This window comes from Porites lutea, chromosome 10 (genome assembly GCF_958299795.1).
Source record: "Porites lutea chromosome 10, jaPorLute2.1, whole genome shotgun sequence".
NCBI lineage: Eukaryota > Metazoa > Cnidaria > Anthozoa > Scleractinia > Poritidae > Porites > Porites lutea.
In genome coordinates this window covers 10,391,562-10,412,274 of record NC_133210.1, presented here as the reverse complement: position 1 = coordinate 10,412,274, position 20,713 = coordinate 10,391,562, and the positions used below count along the sequence as shown (strand labels likewise).

Genomic DNA, 20,713 nt, shown 5'->3' with positions numbered 1-20,713 from the left:
AAAAGAAGTTCTCCGGTATGATTTTATCGCCGGAGTAAAAACTATCCGATATAATGTGGACATGGCATTATTCTGCATAACAAGGAAAGGAAATACTTGAATGAGATATCATGTGACACGAATTTCCCGGAGAGTTTTTGCGGATTGGCGATTTTTTGTGTTTTGCGGGAACTATTTTTTGCGATTAGGACAGATTGGTTTTTCTTGCTGGGAATTAATTTTTGCGATTTCCAGAAAATACCAATACCCAGCATTGATAATATGTTCGTTTTTATTAGGGCCATTTATACGAGGAAAAATAAGACGCGTCTTAAATAAGACGCGAACGTTCCGTATAAACGGCACTTTTCGTCTAAAAGAAGACGCGGCTTAGCTAAGACGCGTCTTATTAGATAAGACATGCTCGTATAAATGGTACAGTTCGCGTCTTATTTAAGACGCGTCTTATGTAAGACGCGTCTTATTTTTCCTCGTATAAATGGCCCTATTGAGTACGTGCAATGGAACTACATATTTTCAAACAATACAACCGAGACGTACCCTATGTAAAACCAGTACCAGTAATTCATTCAACCTCGTTCCCATGGTTCTCACCTACCCGCCCATTGCATTGTATACCGTTTTGTTTCTGAACGAAAGAGACAAGTTGTAATTGAACAGATACGATTTCTTAGTACTGTATTTTTGTGTAGCGGGTTGAAGTAAGAAAGTATTTACGCTGGAGCAAATTTTCGCAGGAAAAATGCCTGCAGTAATTTTTATTTGCGGGAACTTATTTTTGCTGATCGCTGGAAAATATCGCAAAAATTAGAACAACCCGAAACAATTTTGTGCCACACGGTGGAGTACAAGTCATTACTGAGAGAAAATGAGAGGGCGGCTTCCCTATGGTTTCTTGAGTTCTTTATCGTTAGATGTTTGCACATATGAGAAGCAGGTAATTTTTTGAAAACAGTGGCAAATTGCTTGCTCGGCCGGACGGTGCGACTAGGCTACAATGGCCTATCGCTTTCATCGGAGTTCTAAGCTTACCGAAATTCGAAAATACCCGTGCAAAAGTTCCTTGATGAAAATGCATTAATTGCTGTAGTAAAACCAAGTTTTGTAATGTCATCTGTGATAGTGTTGACAAAAAAAAGAAAAAAGACGCTTGTGAAAGTGAAGCTTATCTATTAAGAAGCAGGTAATTCAGCTATTATTAAGAACAATGATAACATCAAGCGATATCAACTTAGGAAGAAACTGAAAATTGATGTCCCTCGTTTTAACACCAACTACATGAGGAACTCCGTAGCTCGTAGAGGAGCAATAGTTTGGAACACGTTGGTTCCTCAACTCAATGAAGATATAGACAATGTTAAGAAATATGCGATTATGGCAAGACGGTCAAAGACTCTGCTACACCTAGATTTCGACTGTATCTCCCCTCAAACATTAACCAGAAGGGAGGAAGATTTTAAGTATAATTAGTGTTAATAATTAGTCGATACTAGAGTACCACCTTGTACTTTAGAATTTTAAGCTTTTATCGTTTTAGACTTGTATGTAGTAAGTAGCTATATGATTTTAGCTGGTGTATATCCTATTTATTTTCTAATTCATTAGTTATCTTATTTAATTATTTAGACACGACCCCACAAGCGAAGCGTCGCTTTAATACTTATCGTGTATAAATAAAGATTATTGATTGATCTTCCGTGAAGAGAAAGAGTTACGTTCGAAACGTCCAGCTGCAATCCCTTCGATCTCTTTACGATACACCTCCTCAAAATCCAAATCAATAGATAATACCAGGTTTTTCTACTTAAAGCTTCAAATGCATTTTGATATATAGTAAAGATCAATGTAATGCCATTTTCTCAGATAGCCACATGAAAATTTGTTTTAACTGCGTGTAAAAGAGCGCGTGCGAAAAGTCGATCGAAGCCGCAATTATTAAACCTGCTTTTGTGACGTTCGCTTTTCGTCCTTTGAAAAGAATGCATAGGATTTCTCTCTCGTGTTAATCCGAAGCGAAAATGAAACGGAAAACTATATTTTTATTGGTTTGTGTACTCCTTCTGTTGAACAGCAAACATTGTGAAGGTAAGGACGGAATTCATCTTCCTCTAAATTCCGCCTCGTTTATTTTAGTATACGAATGCTGTTTTTGCATTTTGAAAGCGCTTGCCTTTCGGCGAGCGTGCCTTGGTGTCTAAGACCTGACGCGTAATTTTTTAAGATTTCATACAGTGATTGCTTGCACTGCCGTCCTTGAAATAGCATCACTTTTTAGTGGTAGCAAATCAGGTACATAGCTCGATGTGCAATTATTCAACAGACGACGCTGGCAAAAAAACAGCGCATTTGGTCATAAAACCTTACAGGCCTCTTAACCAGGCAATTAATGATCTCAGGATTGTGAACCAAATGTCCAACTGCATAAACCCTAGTTCTCAATTTAATCTTTTAAAACTTAAAATGGAAAAAATAAAAATAAAATAGAAAACTATATTTATTTGTTTGTTTCACATTATCGCATTGCCGATTATCGTTCTCTACCCCAGTGCCTACTCTTCAGGCGGTTATGGGAACAAGGGCCTTGGGGTCGAGATTGAACACGAGGTGCGCTGCGCGCAAGTGCGCGCGATCAAAACCGAACATGACGTCAAAAATAGAACATGTTTACGTTTATGACGTTAGCGTTTTATTCTTCGACAAGAATTTATTGGATTTTCCTTTCAATCTAATCCAAAGCGAAAATGAAGTGGAAAACGATATTCATATTGGCTTTTCAAGCCCTACTCATTCTACAGCAAAGTTTGTAACGGTAAGGAGTCATTCGATCTTTTAAAGTACTGGCAAATGGTAGGATGTGCATTTTTTAGAGAGCGTCGCTGTGGGCACATAATTGCCTGCGGTCGATCAACCTGACAGGTCTTTTGACCAGGCATTTGATGATCTTCTCATAATTGTGAACCGATTCAGTAACTGCTCAAGCCCTTGGAAGAACACTATTTTCAATTTGATCTATTGAAATTTAAACTGGAAAATAACCAAGAAAGTAAAAAAACGAAAATCCGTTAATTTTTTTATATTTATACGCCATTCCGTTGCTACGTGACGTCCTCATCCTTTCAGCGCTCATTCTCGACCCCAGTGCTTACGCTTCTGGCGGTCACGTGCGGAGGAGCTCTGGGGTCGAGATTGAGCGCGAGGTAAGAGGTACGGTGCGCGTGCCGTCAAAACCAAGCATTGCGTCAAAAATAGAATAATTATTCGTCTATGACGTTAGTTTTTCGTTCTACAACAATTCATTAGATTTTGTGCATAAACATAACTACCAGAAGTGTTTCAACTGTACATCCGTCATCTTCAGTGTTACATATTTTGAAATCGCCGCTGAATTTAAATTCGCCCGATGTTACAAAGTTCAGTTTTAGTACGCAACATTGCCAACGCAATGTAACGACTCGTTGTAATATCGTGCGCGATTTAAATTCAACGGCGATTTTAGACTTTTTTTACAAGTCGAGTTCAAATATTTCACAAGCGCAAGCGGCAGATTTTTTATGTTTTCTGAAGCGAAAGGGAGCGAGAGATCGCTCAGTGACCGCTTCGCGCTGGGGCCAACTACCGAAACTGGAAGAGACTTTCCTTGTTTGTGTGATATATAATCGGAGGTCCTTTATGAACTTGTCTTAGTCGAGGCTGGCTCTCTATCAATTGCCAATATCAAATAAGAATGTTTTTAAGACAGGAACTGATAGTTGACACTGTTTAGTGATTGTTCATAAATAGCATTATTTTAAACTCACAATAAACTTATATAAGTCATTTTTTACGTTTGCATTTACATTAAGGTCCTGTAGCACTGCGTCGACTCTTAATTGACCAGCCTTGCAAACAAAAAGAAAGCCCATCATGCGCGGTTTTGTAGTTTTTGAAGCTTTAGTGCTAGTTCTGAACCCAGATACTCTCCTGTCCTTCACCATCGTTCACAATAGTTGAAGTATATAAAAGGGTAGGGAGTGTGTCGTTTGGTTCTGTGAAAGGGTCCTCCCCTAAGAGTGCTAACAAAGTCGATTGATTCCTATTTGAAAGACAGTGCATTTACAGCAGTTTAAAGAGATGTAAAAGTTGTAAACAAGGTCAGGAGCCCACAAGGTATGTGAAAGGGGTAGCATTTGTTAATAGAAGGTATACGAAAGGGGTGCCTTTTTCCTGAAAAATGGTATGAAAAAGGGTAAGCAGTTGGACCTCGGGGCGGAGCCTCCCCGTAAAAACATTTGTTGACTCTCTGCTAGTTATAAACCCAAACCAGATCCGTCATCTTACCGGCTGGCAGCCACACACTTTGATGCCCAATCTCCATGGAACCTAACAGACACTCCCAAGTCCACACCTTTAATGGAAGTTTCCCCTAGATAAAACACTTGAGTGGTCATCGATATTCCTGACTCCAATATAGTTTCTGAAGGACATACTGCTTGTTCCATTGTTGATCTCTCTGAATCTGGTCCAGTGATGCTCCTCAAGCCGACTCCTACGCCGTTGTTGATATACCCGGCTTGAGTTCTCCGAGCAACTCTTTCATCTGCTCGTCCTTATCTGATGCGTTTTCGTGGTTTTCTGGAACTCCACAATCTTCATCTTCATCTTTGATTTGATGTTGGAGATTGTGGAGTTCCAGAACCACGCGTCCTCACGAGTTCCGTGTTCTCACTCGATATGACTTCAGCAGAACCGGAAGCCTCATCTCTAATTCTAGAACCTGAAGCCCACTGCTCCTCATCTCTTAAACCTTCTTCCGGTTCAAAGGTTGGGGAGACTACTTGGTAGTCAAGTAGTCTCCCAAACCTTCGAACCGGAAGTGATCATAGCAATCCACCATCTGAGCCTTCGATTCCTCTGGGGAAAGTCAGAGATGGCGAAATGTATAAAGAGAGATGATTCCAGGATTGTTGGAATCATCTCTCTTGATACATTTGACTACGCTCAAGCAGTCCTCGAGCTTCGATTTAGCTGCTTCCACCTCTTACGAAGCAAAACGCACGGTTGCCTTGGCAACAAAAAATGTTATCTTATCGCGAGGGTCATGCAAAAGACGACGAAGCTGACGTTTTTCTTCGCGCATGCAAGAAACCAGGTGCTGAAAGTACAATAATGAGCCTGGATAGCAAGAACGAAAAAGACGTTTCACGGTTAGTGGAAAATCCTGCAAGTGACACATCTGGCACCGAAAACTTAGTTTTTGTAGTCAGTTGACTGGTAATGTTAAAAGAATAGTTGTGCGGCATGTTTAGAATTTTTAATTTCTTAAAACAGAAAATGAGCGGATAAAAACAGCTCAAAACAAATCTTATGGATGAAAATTGGCGTGAAAATACTAATTTAGTTGCAGAAGTAATAAACAGTAACTATGTAACGAGGAAACTTCGTCAAGAGGAACAAACCGCGTTTGCCGTTTGACGTAAACCTGATGGAAAACATCGCGTTAGAGTCATGTCTACGGCAAACGGCAAAAGTGAGATGAAGGTTGAGAATTTTCCAAATTTAGGAAATAAACAGATAAAACTGTTCAAAAAAATTCTGATCGGTGAACATGACCAGAAACAAATAATTTCCATGTAGAAATAACAAACAGCAGACGAAAAGAATAAAAGGGAAAAGTTGGTCACGCGGTACAATTTCGATTCGCGTTTGCCGTTTGCCGTAAACGTGGTTTTACTCGTCACCTATTGATTACACAAACCATCTCTATCTTTGGTGGCCACCTCCAAACCAAAACAAGTTCAACTTGTTTTGAGAGTTTCTGATTCCGGTGGGGCAGCTGCATCAGTGGTACATCCAGTAGAGAACAGGAAAGAGAACCAACAAATACTACCGGGGGGGAGAAAGAAAAGGGGACCAGGTCGGTCACTGGTGAAAACTGATTAACGTTAATTTTCACCAGTGACCGTGACATGGTCCAAGGGTCCTGTAAAGGATGAGACACTTGAAAAGCGATCATCAGGGGTCTTATTATTTCCTTATTTCACTCGTCACCAATTTATTACACATACTATTTCTATCTGCTGGTGGGTTGATCGAGCACTGTACAAGTTCAACCTGTTTTTGGTTGGTACAGTGCTCGAACAGGTTGAACGTGTTCTTGTTGGTACAGTGCCAAACCGTTCGGCCCAGGGAGCTGGCCCATGATCAGACACTTGCAGAACAAGAGACACTGTATCAGGTACGTTCTTTTACTTTAGCCATTCACTCGAAAGATGGTTTTAAATTCTGAGTCTGTTGGTAAACTCCTGTGATGTTACCATTCACACGAAACATCTTCAGCAGTACTTTAACATGGTACTATTTATTTAGTATGAAGTTCTATCTTTTTAGTATGTGGATAAATTCCTATGATGTTACCCGTAAAAATGAACCCTCTTAAGCAGTAGTTTTACGTGGTGCTATTTATTTAGTATGAAGGTTTAACTTTTTAGTTTGTGGATAAATTCCTATGACGTTACAATTCACATGAAACCACTTCAGCAGTGCTTTCACATGGCCAAAGATACTTGAGTCTGTGGATGAACAGTGACCATTCAAATGGAACCTTTTCTGCAGAACTCAGTTCCACATGGTTTTATTGTTTTAGTATGTAGTTCTAACTTTTGAGTCTGTGGATGAAATTCTATGGTGTTACCATTCAAATGAAACCTCTTCAGCAGTACTTTCACATGGTACTATTTATTTAGTATGTAGTTCTAACTTTTGAGTCTGTGGATGAAATTCTATGGTTTTACCATTCAAATGAAACCTCTTCAGCAGTACTTTCAGATGGTACTATTTATTTAGTAACTATGTAGTTCTAACTTTCGATCGTGTGGATGAAATCCTATCGTGTATAATCATTCAATAGAACGCTCTTAAGCAGTACTTTTACTTGGTGGGGGAGCCGACCCTATGGCGATAACGTTTGGAAATCTCTCGGTACGTTATGGTACGGAAAGCGTGTTAAAACAAAATTTTTGGGACTACGAGCACTCCTCGTTTTATTTTGCTATGAGAATACTTCCCCTTTTCCCATCTGACTACGACCAAGAGACATAATGGGACAGTCCGCTCCATTATCAGGGGCACCCAACAACAATTTTTGGAAAATATCTGTTCGAATGACGATTTGAGATCTAGAATTTTCGGAATATTTGTTGATAAATTTCTTGCTTGCCTACCTCTCCTAGGATCGTCGAACCCCCCCCCCCCCAAAAAAAAAAAAAAATTGTAAAATTGCGCATTTTTAACGCATTCTAACCATAAAAAGATCACCTAGAATTTTCGGAAGTCTTTTCCGGCCTGAAATTCAAAAAGGTAAGTTTTGATCCCTATAATTTTCGGATCACTAGGGGATAAAAGTATGCATATATCTACCGTTTTTAAACGGTTCAAAATACTAAAATACGTTCAACAATTCTATGTTTAAGTGGTTTTGAACTATATTCTCGTTGGCTGCCCCTACATTATGACTCCTGCTACGATTGAACAAAAAGATAACTTACTACAACAAAAAACATTGTCTATACAAGATTCTGAAGATTGTTTTGCACTTGCTGTCGTTTCGGTTATTGTTTTTTCGTTAATTCTCTTTTCAGGGGCGGATCTAAGGGGAGGGTGCAGGGGGATGCGCACCCCCTCCCCCCGAGATGACCTGCGGTTTTCTAATACAACTGGTATTCTGCAAAAAAAAACTATGTGGTTTATTGGTGTTGAAGTAGAGCAAGAGACGAGTGCACCCTCTCTTAAAAAAAAATCCTGGATCCGCCCCTGCTTTTTGCGTTTGACGTAGGAGAACGCAAGTACTTCTGTACAAGAAAATAATTTTATTTGCTAAAAATTTACATCCACAATTCTGAGGTGCATAATGAAAAGTTTTAAAAAAATATTGTGTATATCCTAGGTAACCAGAAGGTTTACTGAAAGCTTCATGTACAAATAAAGCCATTCAAATGGTATTAAACTCTGTTTATGGACCTGATTAGTCTCAATTAAATCCGATTATTGGTTGTCTCTCAGTTAAGCGGTGATGTCATTGGTTATGGAGAGGCCCTCTTAGATCTGAATTTCAAAATCGGTTGTTTTGCGGGGTGAGGAGGAAGCCATGCCACAGTCAGTATTTTACAATAATAAGATTGTCCTCGTCACAGTTTCAACCGAACTATATGTCGTTAACTCGTTTTTCCCCCATTGGGTTTGTCCTATGTTGCTGTTTCAAGGTTATGTTGCTGGTCAGAATTTTACCCTAACTCTCTACAAAGACCATGCAGTTTCTAAGACCCAGCAATAAACTACTGCTCTACAATTCCTTCAAAAATTTGATAATATTTTCTTTGGCTGCAGCGCATATCTTCTTGTCACTTCTTAACTGTAGAAAGCCGTGGAATGACTTGTATTCATGATGTGTCACAGGTACACCAGCTTCTTCTAAACGTTTCTTGTACAACAGTCCATCATCTCTGAGAACATCAAATTCAGCAGTGATTATCAAAGTTTTGGGTAAGCCAGTCATGTTATCAGCTATTAAAGGTGACGTTCTGTAATCAGTAAGAGCATCAACAATTCCCTGAGGAATATCTTTTGGTGGTTCTTTCTGAACTTTGTCAACATCAGCATCACAAACACCAATGAATTTTGAATACTTTGTGTTACAAAGATGCGCTGAGTGCTTTTTAGCACCAATCGGACGAGACATCCGTTTTGTGCCGGTAATATAAAATGACCAAGCCAATGCCACTTCTATTTTAGAGAGAACAGCAGAACTGTTTTTTTGATAAGAGGGCAGCGTCAAATCCATGAACTGTAGTAAAGGACTTATAAGGATCTGAAAAAAAACAAGAGGCTTACTTCAGTTTGATGTTAATTCTCTTCCTTGCTGTTAGAGGTTACTTCCTCCAAGAACCCAGGTTGTTAACCTATAGACAAGCAAAGTAAGTTTTGTTTTCCCAATGAAGGTCTCAGAGGAAATTTCCCCTTTGTCTTTTCATAAATTATTCATATACATAATGCATCTGAAATATGACAAATCTGAAAGAAACAGTTCTCATCATCACATGACCTACATTGGTAAAACAAAGGCTAGAAATTAAAGAGGTCTGTTGCCATTATCATTGGATGTGCTTATAGATAACCAACTTATTTTTGTTCTCTGCCAATTGATTTATTGTTTTAAAAAAATTAGTAGTAGTTAGTAACATGGGTTAGGAAAGTGTGCTTTTCACTTTAAGCTGGAAGTGGATAAGGGGACTGAAAAAATTGTCTTGTCCTTCTTGTTTGCACAGGCCCCCATAAAATCACAGGGCAACCACCAGATTAGGAAGCATTGTCCTCCATCAAGAATCATCCCCGCAGGCATTCTTTTGGCTCGCCATGAGTAATCCTTATGCCAGATGAACCCCTTAGAACGTCTGTGTCGCAGGCCACTTCATTAACTGCAATAAAACATCTACATTTTTTTTTTTAAGACAACCTACCTGACCAGCCAGCTTTCTATTCTCATTGTGTAAATGATGAGTTACAGCTGCTGCCAAATTTCCACCTGCACTGCTTCCTGCTAACAGTATACGGTTGGTGTCAATACCATACTCATCTCCAGTGTCAAGAAGACTTTTCACCACTTCAACACAGTCATCAAAACCAGCTGGAAAGGGGTTCTCAGGTGCCAACCTATACCTGTGTATACATGTAAAGTTACGGTCAAATGGGTGACAAAAATGTGCAACTTGTACCTGCCAACTTTTTCTGAGATATTAGCGTGAGATTTTTATCCTGGGAGTGCTGGGATTTTTGAAGACAACACGATCATTTCCGAAGATTCCCGAAGAAGTCTGAAGTCTTCCGAATAAGTCCGAAGTCTTCCGAAGACGTCCAAAGTCTTCCAAAGATGTCCGAAGTCTGCCGAAGGTGAAGTTATCGAGAAGACGCTTATCCACAAAATCAGAGATCGTGAGGAAGGTATTGTCATTTATTCATTTTACACATGGTTTTCGTTCCTTTAATACATGGGTCTGAGTTAACATATTTTTAAAAATTGTGTCAAGCAAGATGGCAACAACTCACATTTTTCAATCAGGCGTGAGAAATTGGCCCGCAAGTGTGAGCCGGCATGAGATCAAAGTTTTCAACCCACAGGCGTGAGACTCACGCCTAAGGCGTGAGAGTTGGCAGGTATATGCAACTTGTTTGGCACAAATGTTCCAAAACAAGTTGAATAGCAGTGTTGCATGTTTAACCATCCCCGAATCAACCTATCTTGCAACAAATCAGCTAGTTGCAAGTTGCAAAAGAAGGCTGTTATTGCAGAAAGTTGAGAGAAGTTCTACTTTTTACAAAAAAATCTGTACATGTTGCACATTTTACCAACCTTGAAGACAAACTTTTTGCAGAGAGTAATAAACTCATGTATAGCTTGACTCCCACAAAACTTATCCAATCAGAAGTCAGTATTCACATAACTTAATTAATGTAACAAGCTGATTTAAAGTTGCAAAACAGGTTTGAGTGTGCATGATAAAGTGCAACATTGTGTGTAAACCCTTTAAGCCCCAATATCCACATACAAATTCTCCAAACTGATCTCCATACATTTCCTTAAAGAATTAGTTGAGAGAATTTAATAAAACATCAAGGCGTTTTCTCTTTCATGATCATTTTTTATATTCTCACAACCTTATCTCTTGACAATGTATGGACATTATTAGGAGAGAATTGCTGTTGGTCACTATTGGGACTTAAAGGGTTCACTCGTTTTGCAGCAGTGCTCATGTTTAAAAAAAAACAAGTTACATGTTTTTGTTGCCCATTTTACCATTGGCTTGTGGATAACATTAAGTTTACATATGCAGAATGACTTCTTGATTAAATTATCCCGCTATCAATAGAAATCATAATTATTGTATGTTTAAACAATGCAGCAATGTATGTGCAAGTTCAAGTACCAGTCAATGTACTAGAATATCTTACCCAACAGATACAACTACCACTCCAGCATTTGCAGCCATATATTGAGTGAGGGAATGGTAAAAATCTAAAGGAACAGACTCATGATAAGTAAGAAATTAGTGAACCTTTTAAGCCCTGAGAGTGATCAGCATCAAATTTCTCCTTGTAATATCAATGCTTTGTAAAACAGAGTGCTCATGAGAATTATGGACATTATCACATATAAGATAAATTTGCTTAATATTTTATCAACCTCTCCCCACTACTTCTGTAGGAAATGAATGGGGGCAACAAATGAGAATTCAAATTTCGATCTTAGGGTTTAAAAGGTTAAAATATAAGTAGTGACAGTCAGAGGCAATCCACATGTCTTTTTTTTTTTGTAAAATATTGTTCAAAATTAGGGCAACCAGGAATTTCTAAAGCTCAAGAAAGGCCAAGATGTTCACAGTTTTTCTACTAACTTACATACGATTTTTGGACCGTTATGACAAAACTCGAATATATTTTTTTTGAAATCCATGTGGCTTTGCTTTTATTTTAAACAAATAGTGCAACTTATTGGTTATCATACATCAGGGGCACCCAACAAGAATATAGTTCAAAACCACTTAAACATAGCATCGTTGAATGTTCTTCAGTATTTAAACGGTATATATAGGCATGTTTTTATCCCCTAAAAATTTTTCATCTGTTCGGATTTCCTAACTGAAAGTCTAGTGATCCGAAAAAACTTACCTTTTCAAAAATTTCAGCCAGAAAAAAGGCTCCTGCAAATTCTAGATGACGTTTTTTAGATGTTTGAAAATCTTAGGAGAGCAGGCAAGCAAGAAATTTTACAACAAATGTTCCAAAAATTCTAGATCTCAAATTGGTCGTCTTTTGAACAGATATTTTGCAAAAATTAACGTTGGGTGCCCCTGATGCATTGGATGTTTCTTTATGTACAACCTTCTCTAATAAGAATACTTTTAATTTATGGTTTATTTTTAATAATTACCATTTATTATTGGACGAGGTTGAGCAAAGTATTGTGATTTGTCAGTGGCGAGCAGATCAATAATATTGCTGAAGCCGAAGACTGAGGACATTGAACGACATTGCACATGAGCCATACATCATTTGTATGCAGTTATTTGCAGGTCATGTGGTGGGCTCTCGGCCATTGAAAAGGAAGAAACAACAAATGATAAAAGCAACAAATGATAAAAGCATTTATTTGCCTTTCCATTATTTATTTAGCTTCGGCTTTGGCTTTAGTATTAACTCACCAATACTAAGGAACATCCAACCTCCGCCATGAAAGAACACCACACATTTCTGTTTTGTACCATCAACTATATTTTGTTTGGGTCTATATAGACGAACCGGAACATGGGCAATTTTGAAGTCCTTGACTTGAAGTGAGGGATCTTCTGACAAATTCTGAAGGCGACTTAAGGCACTTTGGATCTGACGAATATTGTTTATAACACTTCCAATTCCAAGCAACGATGCAAGGTACGCCTTTAAAAAAGATTGAAGATTATCATTTTTCTCCTATAATTCTAGGGCCCAAATAATCAGATATAGTTCCCTAGATATACCTTCATTTTGATAACCTCCATGGTGGATGTGAATGATGAGTGATGAAATTTGTTTGGAAAACAAATTTCATCAAATGACATCTCTGCAACAGCAGCACAATCCACTGGGGAGGGGCTCCCAAGTATGTATGACCTCCCCATAGGGTTCTGAAATTGGGCATTAAGCTTATAACATTTTTGGAAATAAAAATAGATGGGGTAGGTTTTATGGTCTCCAGAACCAGGGTCCGGAAAATTAGGTACGTGTTTTAGCATTTATTTCCTGAGAACAGCGGTTCAGGCCTGAAATAGAAAGGAGATAACATATTTTGTTCTGGCTAGTTATGGTCAAGGATGCAGAACGCACATCACATCGCAAACCCGGAACCTGCATGTGCAAAATAAGGAATCATTGGAATGCACGTTGGTCAGTATATCAATAAAATAGCTATAAAATCACAAGAGCGAGATAGCAACTTCAAAGGGGAAAGTTACATTATACTTTTGGAATAAACGACGACATTAAAAAGCTTATAATATGATAAACTTACCACCATCCCCGTAAGCTTTGTGATCAACCCCACTATTCGGAGTTTATGGTGTTGATCGACAGGCAGTCCTTCCGGAACAAGCTGATTGAAATACATACGCAAGATTGCAGCGATAAGGACGGCAAGGAGAGCAGTGAAAACAAACAAAACAGCGACCATTTTGGCATCGCAGTCTCCGCTACAAAATAGCGGTAGTCAACTACGTCATATATGCCACATCATAGTGTTCTTTACCATGTTTTTTCCCTTGGATTTTTAAGGATTCTTTCAATGCCAAGTTCCTTTAAATAAGTTCCTCTTCCAGGGCGAAGAAAATTGGTTTGAACAGCAAGAAGTTATGAAATACAGGTAAAATGTAGGGAGAGCTTAATTAATGCATCCTTAGCAGCCTAGATAATTCATGTACCATACACGACATAAAAAGTCAATGATCGCGTGACTTGCGGAGTCGAAGATCGTACTCCTACCTATAGCCCAAGGCCAAACAAAACATGGCAAATTGCCTCTTCATTTTTGCCGTCACTGTCACTACTTTGGTTGCTATGATCGTTGGTTTGTACTGGAATCAAGATTTACCGGAAGGACTCCCGTATGATCAGCAGTTTGGGGCTCGGTTCGTTGGAGCAAACTTGGATGTTTACCGTTTTCTGGTAGGTTTTTACAAACTTGTTTTTAAAAACTCGAACTCAAAATAGTCGGATTGGCCCCAGACCTGCATGATTTGCCCTGCATCCCGTATGTCTTTCAGTTTCACTGAGTCTTGGTGATCAGTGCAATAATAGTAAACAATAGTAGCAATAATAGTAAACAATAGTGTACAGTCACAGCCGTCCTGTACACTATTGTTTTTAAGCGGTCACTCGGAAATCATTAATCATCATTAGGGATGACAAAATACAGAAACATTCGAAAATTGACTTCAAATTACAGTAGAATTAAAATTTACCTTAGTCATTAAAGTAATTTTCATACTTGACAAATTTTGAATTTGCATATCGGTGAATGGCGGCAGCATGGCGAATTGTTCTATCACTGATATTATTTGAGATTTTATTCCTCTCTTTACTGCTGCCAATTATTTCAACATGACGGTGTCCAACAAGAAAGCTCTTGCTACTTTGGACACCGTACACAAATGAACTTAATGTCTTTTAGTTAATTATTATTTGTCAGCTACTTTATTTTCCTACTACGTACACTTATGTAAATATCTTATATAGTGTGAATAAAGAATTGAATTGAATTGAATTGTCAAAATATGGGGAAATATTTCTTTTGACTTTGCCATACCGGGGTTATTTCATTTGTTTTTATGAGCTCCACTTGGCTTAGGAACATGACAAAACATTTTGGACAAGAACTCTTGGACTTTGGACAACCAAATTTAATAAAGTGCTTGTCCGAGGGACAAGTGGATAGGAAAATTTTTCTCTTACTCTGGTTGCCCCTAAAATAGTTAATTTTGTGCCAAAACGAAATGCAACATACATGTCTGGGATTCCTTTCCATGTCACATCCGCCATTATTGGTGTTCAAAAGCAATAAAACATCAGCCATGTTGGTGTCCCAAACATGCTTGTCACCCTAGGCGCTGTTTTCCCCGACCTGACTTACCGCCCCTGGGTCTCCGAGGATGTGTCCCAAACCAATCCTCTGGAGGTTGAACCTTTTTGTATGTATAGCTGCTGGTAATGTGAATGAAAACGCTTTATAGCGTTAATCAGCGTTTTGGAAGACAAACAGTAACCTCAACTCAACCTTATTACAGAAATATTTCTTTGAGCACCTTCCCATGATACCTAGCATTAGGCCTACCATCCTCTTACAATCAGCACGTGGACTGGGAGCTCAGCTCCAGATCCATTACAGTCCTTTTCTCCTGTCAGTTTTTCAATTACTAACAAAGTGCCTGGGTTGTAACCTTTTTTGTTTGTAGGTTCGTGCAGCTTCATTTGTGGGTATTGGTGATTCACCCATTGAAAATCTGAATTATTTGTTGAATGTAGCGGAACAAATTTTCGCGCCAGATGAGGAACCTGGTTTAGACATCTATGACACCAAAATTGCTAATGTTCCTGTACGTGTTTATAAACCAAAACATCCTGATGCCAAATCAACAGGTGTTGTTTATATTCATGGTGGAGGATGGACCATTGGTTCCGTTGGTAAGTTCCCATAATTATTTGCTCTGGCGTTACCTGAGGAGTTTCGAGTTCCTGAATCCACTCCCCTTAGTTCTGCCTCCCTACCCCCCAACCCCGATCAGGTAAAGACTTTTTTGAGGGACCTAGTCATTAGGACGAGTTAAGTACTTGGCCCTTGGTTCTTTGTCAACTCTGGTTTTGAAGGATTTTAGAAGCGAACGATGAGGAACAAATATTAACACATGTGCATATACCAAGAACATGTCTGCAAGGCAACTCTTTATTTCACCTTCTTACATCATCTTTATCACGTGACCCATATTACCCAAAATACCACAAAAAGTAAATAATGGTAATTGAACTGAGTGGAGTGCAATTTGGTCTGAAATCATACGCGTGATTTCAAAATCAACGAGTGCGCAGCGCGAGTTCGATTTGAAATCACAAGTATGATTTCACACCAAAATTGCACGACACGAAGTTAAATTTCCACTTTATTACTTCCATTTTGAAATCGCAGAATTTAGTCAATGATGCGATATAGAACAAAAATGGTGCGATTTAAAACAGAAATGATGCGATTTAGAACATGAATGACGCGATTTGGAACAGATGCGATTTAGAGCAAAAAATGGTGCGATTTAGGAAAAAATCACACCACTGAGAGCCAATCAGATTGCACGGATAGCCAGTGATTTCAAAGTGGATGTAATAAATGAGTAAACTGCATCATCTTGGTTTTTTTTTGCAGCAATGTATCATCCTTTAACTTATCAGTTGGCCAAAGAAGCTAATGCTGTACTGATATCTGTTGAGTAAGTTAAGCCAAATAATTAAGTGGACATTACCTTCAGTCAGAAGCCGATTACATTAAGCTTCAGTTTTGAAGAAATTAAAGTTAACTTGTAAAACAACGTAACTAAAGAGAGTGATTTTCAATTAGTGACAATATTTGGTTCCCCTCTATTGAGGGCTGGGACTGGCTCTCTTGCGCCAAAACTTATAATATGTAGCTAACTATAATTACAAGCAAACTTGAAGGCGTCACATAACTGTATTTACTCTTTCTTAAGCCACTATAGGCTTTAGGAAGAAGCTACCACCATTGTTGTCAGTGATTTCAAATAGTGCAATTAATCTGTGACTTGTCGTGTGGTGAATGATCAAAGCTCTGCTCTGATTGGATATTACCAAAAAGGCGTAAAAGATAAGCCGCGAAAGTTGTCTCAGTATTTATTTAAAAATGATAAATTAAAATTGGAAAGGATTGACTCCAAGGCCTACAAGGTAGATGGACGCTCCGCCAGGTAATCGACTCCTCAGCTTTAGAAATGATAAGTATAAGATACAGATATTGCCGTGATATTTAATTTGTCAACTAACTAAAAAGCTCAGTGATGTGGTGCTGATATCTGCTGAATAAACGGTGTTGAAAACTGTATAATTACAACTCGACCAATTGATTGGAACTCTCAAGAATAACACCATTCACCCGCATTCATTACAACATGTGAAGGCCTTCCAGGAGGGAGGAAGGGTTCATGTTCCGTCGATCCCTGAAAATTTTCTCCTTCTTTCCTCAAATTTACCTCAAATTTGAAACGTTCCCCAAAATTAAATTTTGTCAAGTGTGCAATGTATGCCAGACCATAGAATCATCAGTAATGACGTTCGAGTCTAACCGATTTGCACTACCTCAGAACGCCACGTTAAGCTATAGATGACAAACTTCAGTAATTGAATGATCACCAGTTCTGTTGTAAAGATGAATTCACTTTAAGCGTTCATCCTTTCGCATCCAAGTTACAACTAGCCCCAAGAGAACGCAGAAACAGGGAAAACGTCGCCCGTTAAAGGTCTTATAGTAAAAGAAAAAAAGGAACGAAAATTTTTTCCTGAAAGTATAATTCAAGTTATCCTTTATTCCCAAGAAGTAACTGGTCGTGTTTTCTTTTCCCAAAAAGCTGCAAAAAGCCTGGGAGGCTCTCATGTATCACTTTGACGTAAATAATAAAATAACGTTAATATTAACGTCTTTCAGATACAGATTAGCACCCAAGCACACCTTTCCAACACAGTTCCATGACTGTTATTCCGTTGTTACGACTGTGCTGAACACTGCTGATAAATACGGTATTGACCCCAATCGCGTTGTTGTCGCTGGCGACAGTGCCGGTGGTAACCTAGCAACGGCCATTGCTCTGAAACTGAGGGACGAGAATAAAAGACTGGCTGCTCAGGTGATTAAACGCTTAAGTCCCGTGATTCACATACAAATAATCCCAAATAATCTCTATACATTTCAATAAGGAATAATTAAGTTAAGAAAATTTGACAGAAGATCAAAACATTTTCTCTCAGGTGATTATTTCACCCGGGGGGGGGGGGGGGGGCGGTACTCCCATACATTACCTGTAAGGGTATGTTCCGCCCAAGGGGGTCGTGATTTTGAAGCTCCTGATTAAGAACGGGGTATCCATTTCAGAGGCGTTTTCTAGAACGGGGTATAATATTTCGAACGCACGAAAGCTCCAGTTTTGTAAGCAGCCATTTGAAATTATTCAAGGACAGATTGCTTTTAAAAATACAGTTCAATGCGTTAACAAGCAAACTGTTGTACTCTTTGCACCTTAGAACGGAGTATAAGAAATTGGCCCATTTCTAGAACGGGGTATCAGTTTTAGGGCGAATTTTAGAACAGGGTATCAATTTTAGGGGAAATTTTTTTTACAACGGGGTGCCAATTTGGAGTCCCGGGCGGCACATACCCACCCAAAAAATACCCAAGTGCCCCCCCCCCCGGGTTATTTCATTAATCATAACTATAAGAAAATTCTCAAATCTGATTGGCTATCAACTGCCCTGATTTCATCCTTAATAGGACAGTTTAATTGGAGAGTACGCGTCATGCCTAAGTAAAAAGGAAAGAGGGGCCGTTCTGTAGTCTAGCGTTACGTAGAGGTTAAACTGTACGAGTTTGTTTATTTTTCTGTCTGTTTTCGTACGCAGATTCTCCTATACCCTGGTGTGCAGTTCCTGGACCTTTCTCTTCCTTCTTTTAAAACTAAGGGCTCTCCAATTCTTTCACAACGTGACGTGGCAGAGTACTGGTCTTATTACATGACGGGAACTCCAAACTTAGCTTCCACATTTTTGGCAAATAATCACTCTGTGCACCTCCGCAACACTAAGTACTCTTCGTATGTTGGTGTCAAAGACAAGGAGCAGCAAAAAGCTCCAAAAACGCCACCGGAAAATATTCCAAAAGCTGTCATCGATGGTTTGATTGATTACCGGGTGTCACCTTTAATGGCAGATAGCTTGAAGGGATTACCAAAGACCCTACTGATAACTTGTGAATATGATGTTCTGAAAGATGATGGTCTTTTGTACAAGGCACGTTTACTTGGTGAAGGAGTCAAAGTGACTCATCTTAATTACATGACATACCATGCTTTCCTAGCTTATCAGTCAGTTCCCTTTTTAACTACAGAAGAGTTTAGCCAGGGATTGCGAGATATTACTGATTACCTCAGGGAGTTGTAGCATCTCGTAGAAATTTTCCTTTTCCTAAATACAGCATTCCTGAAAGTTCAGTCCCCTGACTTTTCAGTTTGCCGAGTTTTACCTGGTTTAAAGGTGATTAAATTCGTGACGTCAATTGGGCATCGTTAATGATTTTTGAAGAGGCCTTGGTGTTAAGGTGATGTTTAGCCTGTGCCAGGCTCTCAGATAGTATACGTAGTGGGAAGTTATTAAAAGTGAAATTAAGACGCGCACGACTTGGGAAAGGGGGCGGTAGCCTGTGCCAGGCTCTCAGATAGTATACGTAGTGGGAACTTATTAAAAGTGAAATTAAGACGCGCACCCCCGCGCGTTTTTCGCATTTCTTATTACTGAACGACTTTCCACCACTATCTCGGAGCCTGGAACAGGCTAGGTGATGTTACACGAGACGATTCGCAACGACGAATTTTAGCGCAACACAGTTACAACATAGTTACAACATTGTTCCAACATTGCAACGGTATGTTGTGCTAAAAATCGTCGTTGCGACTCGTCTCGTGTAACATTACCTTTAGTCGCCTTCGCAGCCGCTCGGGCCGGCGGAGTCACGCAATACTGTCTCCACGCGGCTGCCTCAAACCGACGTACATTTCGGGTAGCATTGCGTGACTCCAGCCCGAGCGGCTGCAAAGGAACTACCTTGGTGTTGGCTCCTCGTTTTACTAAATGCTTGAGAATTATATTGTGTCCGCAGAGTAGATAATTTTTGTTACAATTTTAAAAGGTTATTGTAATTTATTTGTTTTAATCAAATGGAGATATAAAATTATCTTAGCTTACAGCCTAATTCCCGGACTAGAATGATTTCCGAGTAATCAACTTCATAAAGAGATCGCAATCTCATATGATGTTGTTTTCCAACAATTATCATCGATTTTTTTATTTGTAGTGTTAATAGGTTTTTAACTCACGAAGTCCAAAAGGAGATCTTGGGGATTTGCTACCTTCAGGGGGTGACAGGCAGGGCGCGGGAACCTGGGTGAATAGCTCGGGGACGGGATGGGTACGGGGGGGGGGGGCAGGAGAAGATCATGACAGGGCGGGGGTTAGAAATTCTACTGAAGAGCGGAATTAGGAGAAACGGGGAAATTAATCGACAATGCTTAATATTTCAGAATCCGAAAAGGGGCTTAATGGAGGAAGCCAAGAAAGTAGGGGCGGGAATGTGAATGGACAGCTACTCCATGCCCTCAAACTTTCCAGCACACCCATCTGGGTTCTTACAGTTTCTAATGAGACGAAAAGAGCCACTTTAGAGATGATCAAAGTTCCCCAATTCAAGACATCCGGACAGAAAAATAGTTTCTGAGACTATTCTATTCTTCTGACTATGTGGAAAATTTGGTCGTTGGGTGCCCCTGAAGAGTTGCACAAGACTGTAACAGCTAGCTCATTTCGTCGCATTTGAAGAACATTATGGCCGACAAGTGTCTCGCAAAACCGTCCCGAAGTCTCCGTCTCTTGCTGACGGTTGTACACTGCAATTCCCGGGGTTTACATGAGGAGAATCAATTACGATTCAGCAACAGTAAACATTTCCTTTTTTTATATATTTCGCTAAAAACCATGAGATTGGGAGTCTTGTGGTGAGAACAGTTAAAAAGTCGTGAGAGTCAAGGCAGAATCGTACTGTGAGCTTGGACCAGTTTGGGAGTCGAAGAGCAATTGCTGATCTTCTCGTCATGTTTATCGCCTGGACGAGCCAAAAAGCTTCATTCTGTCTAAAAGTTGAACATAGTGCTAATTTGAACCCTTCAAAGTCCACATGAAGACAACTTATCGTCCTGCGAAATGTACAAAATCAAAACCTGACATCGAAAGCTCTGGACCGCGAAATCAAGAGAAACAGCTGTGATCCCCGTCAGGCAACGTCATAGCGTGAAATTCAAAATGGCGACGAAAACGGCACCAATATTTGACCAAGCAA

The 20,713-nt window shown here is 39.4% G+C and overlaps 2 protein-coding genes across 2 annotated transcripts; one reads left to right on the top strand and one right to left on the bottom strand.

Annotated features, from left to right (window-relative positions):
• Positions 1-7,655: 7,655 nt before the first annotated feature.
• On the bottom strand, positions 7,656-13,299 carry LOC140951266 (arylacetamide deacetylase-like). The gene is made up of 5 exons (XM_073400503.1): positions 13,076-13,299; positions 12,231-12,465; positions 10,981-11,044; positions 9,492-9,690; positions 7,656-8,842 (listed from the first exon to the last, which is right to left on the bottom strand). The coding sequence occupies exons 1-5, from the start codon at positions 13,232-13,234 to the stop codon at positions 8,318-8,320; spliced, it is 1,182 nt and encodes a 393-aa protein (XP_073256604.1). The 5' UTR covers positions 13,235-13,299; the 3' UTR covers positions 7,656-8,317.
• Positions 13,300-13,554: 255 nt separating this feature from the next.
• LOC140951044 (arylacetamide deacetylase-like) lies at positions 13,555-19,058 on the top strand. Its single transcript, XM_073400266.1, has 5 exons — positions 13,555-13,725; positions 15,012-15,240; positions 15,971-16,034; positions 17,261-17,459; positions 18,229-19,058. The coding sequence occupies exons 1-5, from the start codon at positions 13,567-13,569 to the stop codon at positions 18,763-18,765; spliced, it is 1,188 nt and encodes a 395-aa protein (XP_073256367.1). The 5' UTR covers positions 13,555-13,566; the 3' UTR covers positions 18,766-19,058.
• The last annotated feature ends 1,655 nt before the right edge of the window (positions 19,059-20,713 follow it).

What these genes read in the sequence shown, in the direction of transcription:
- LOC140951044 (XM_073400266.1), top strand. Translation starts at nt 13,567, where the DNA reads ATGGCAAATTGCCTCTTCATTTTTGCCGTCACTGTCACTACTTTGGTT. An exon ending in TGGATGTTTACCGTTTTCTG is followed by an intron (nt 13,726 to 15,011) that starts GTAGGTTTTTAC and finishes TTTTGTTTGTAG; the next exon opens with GTTCGTGCAGCTTCATTTGT. An exon ending in GCTGTACTGATATCTGTTGA is followed by an intron (nt 16,035 to 17,260) that starts GTAAGTTAAGCC and finishes AACGTCTTTCAG; the next exon opens with ATACAGATTAGCACCCAAGC.
- LOC140951266 (XM_073400503.1), bottom strand. Translation starts at nt 13,234, where the DNA reads ATGGTCGCTGTTTTGTTTGTTTTCACTGCTCTCCTTGCCGTCCTTATC. An exon ending in TTGGATGTTCCTTAGTATTG is followed by an intron (nt 11,045 to 12,230) that starts GTGAGTTAATAC and finishes CTGTTCCTTTAG; the next exon opens with ATTTTTACCATTCCCTCACT. An exon ending in GTGGTAGTTGTATCTGTTGG is followed by an intron (nt 9,691 to 10,980) that starts GTAAGATATTCT and finishes ATGTATACACAG; the next exon opens with GTATAGGTTGGCACCTGAGA.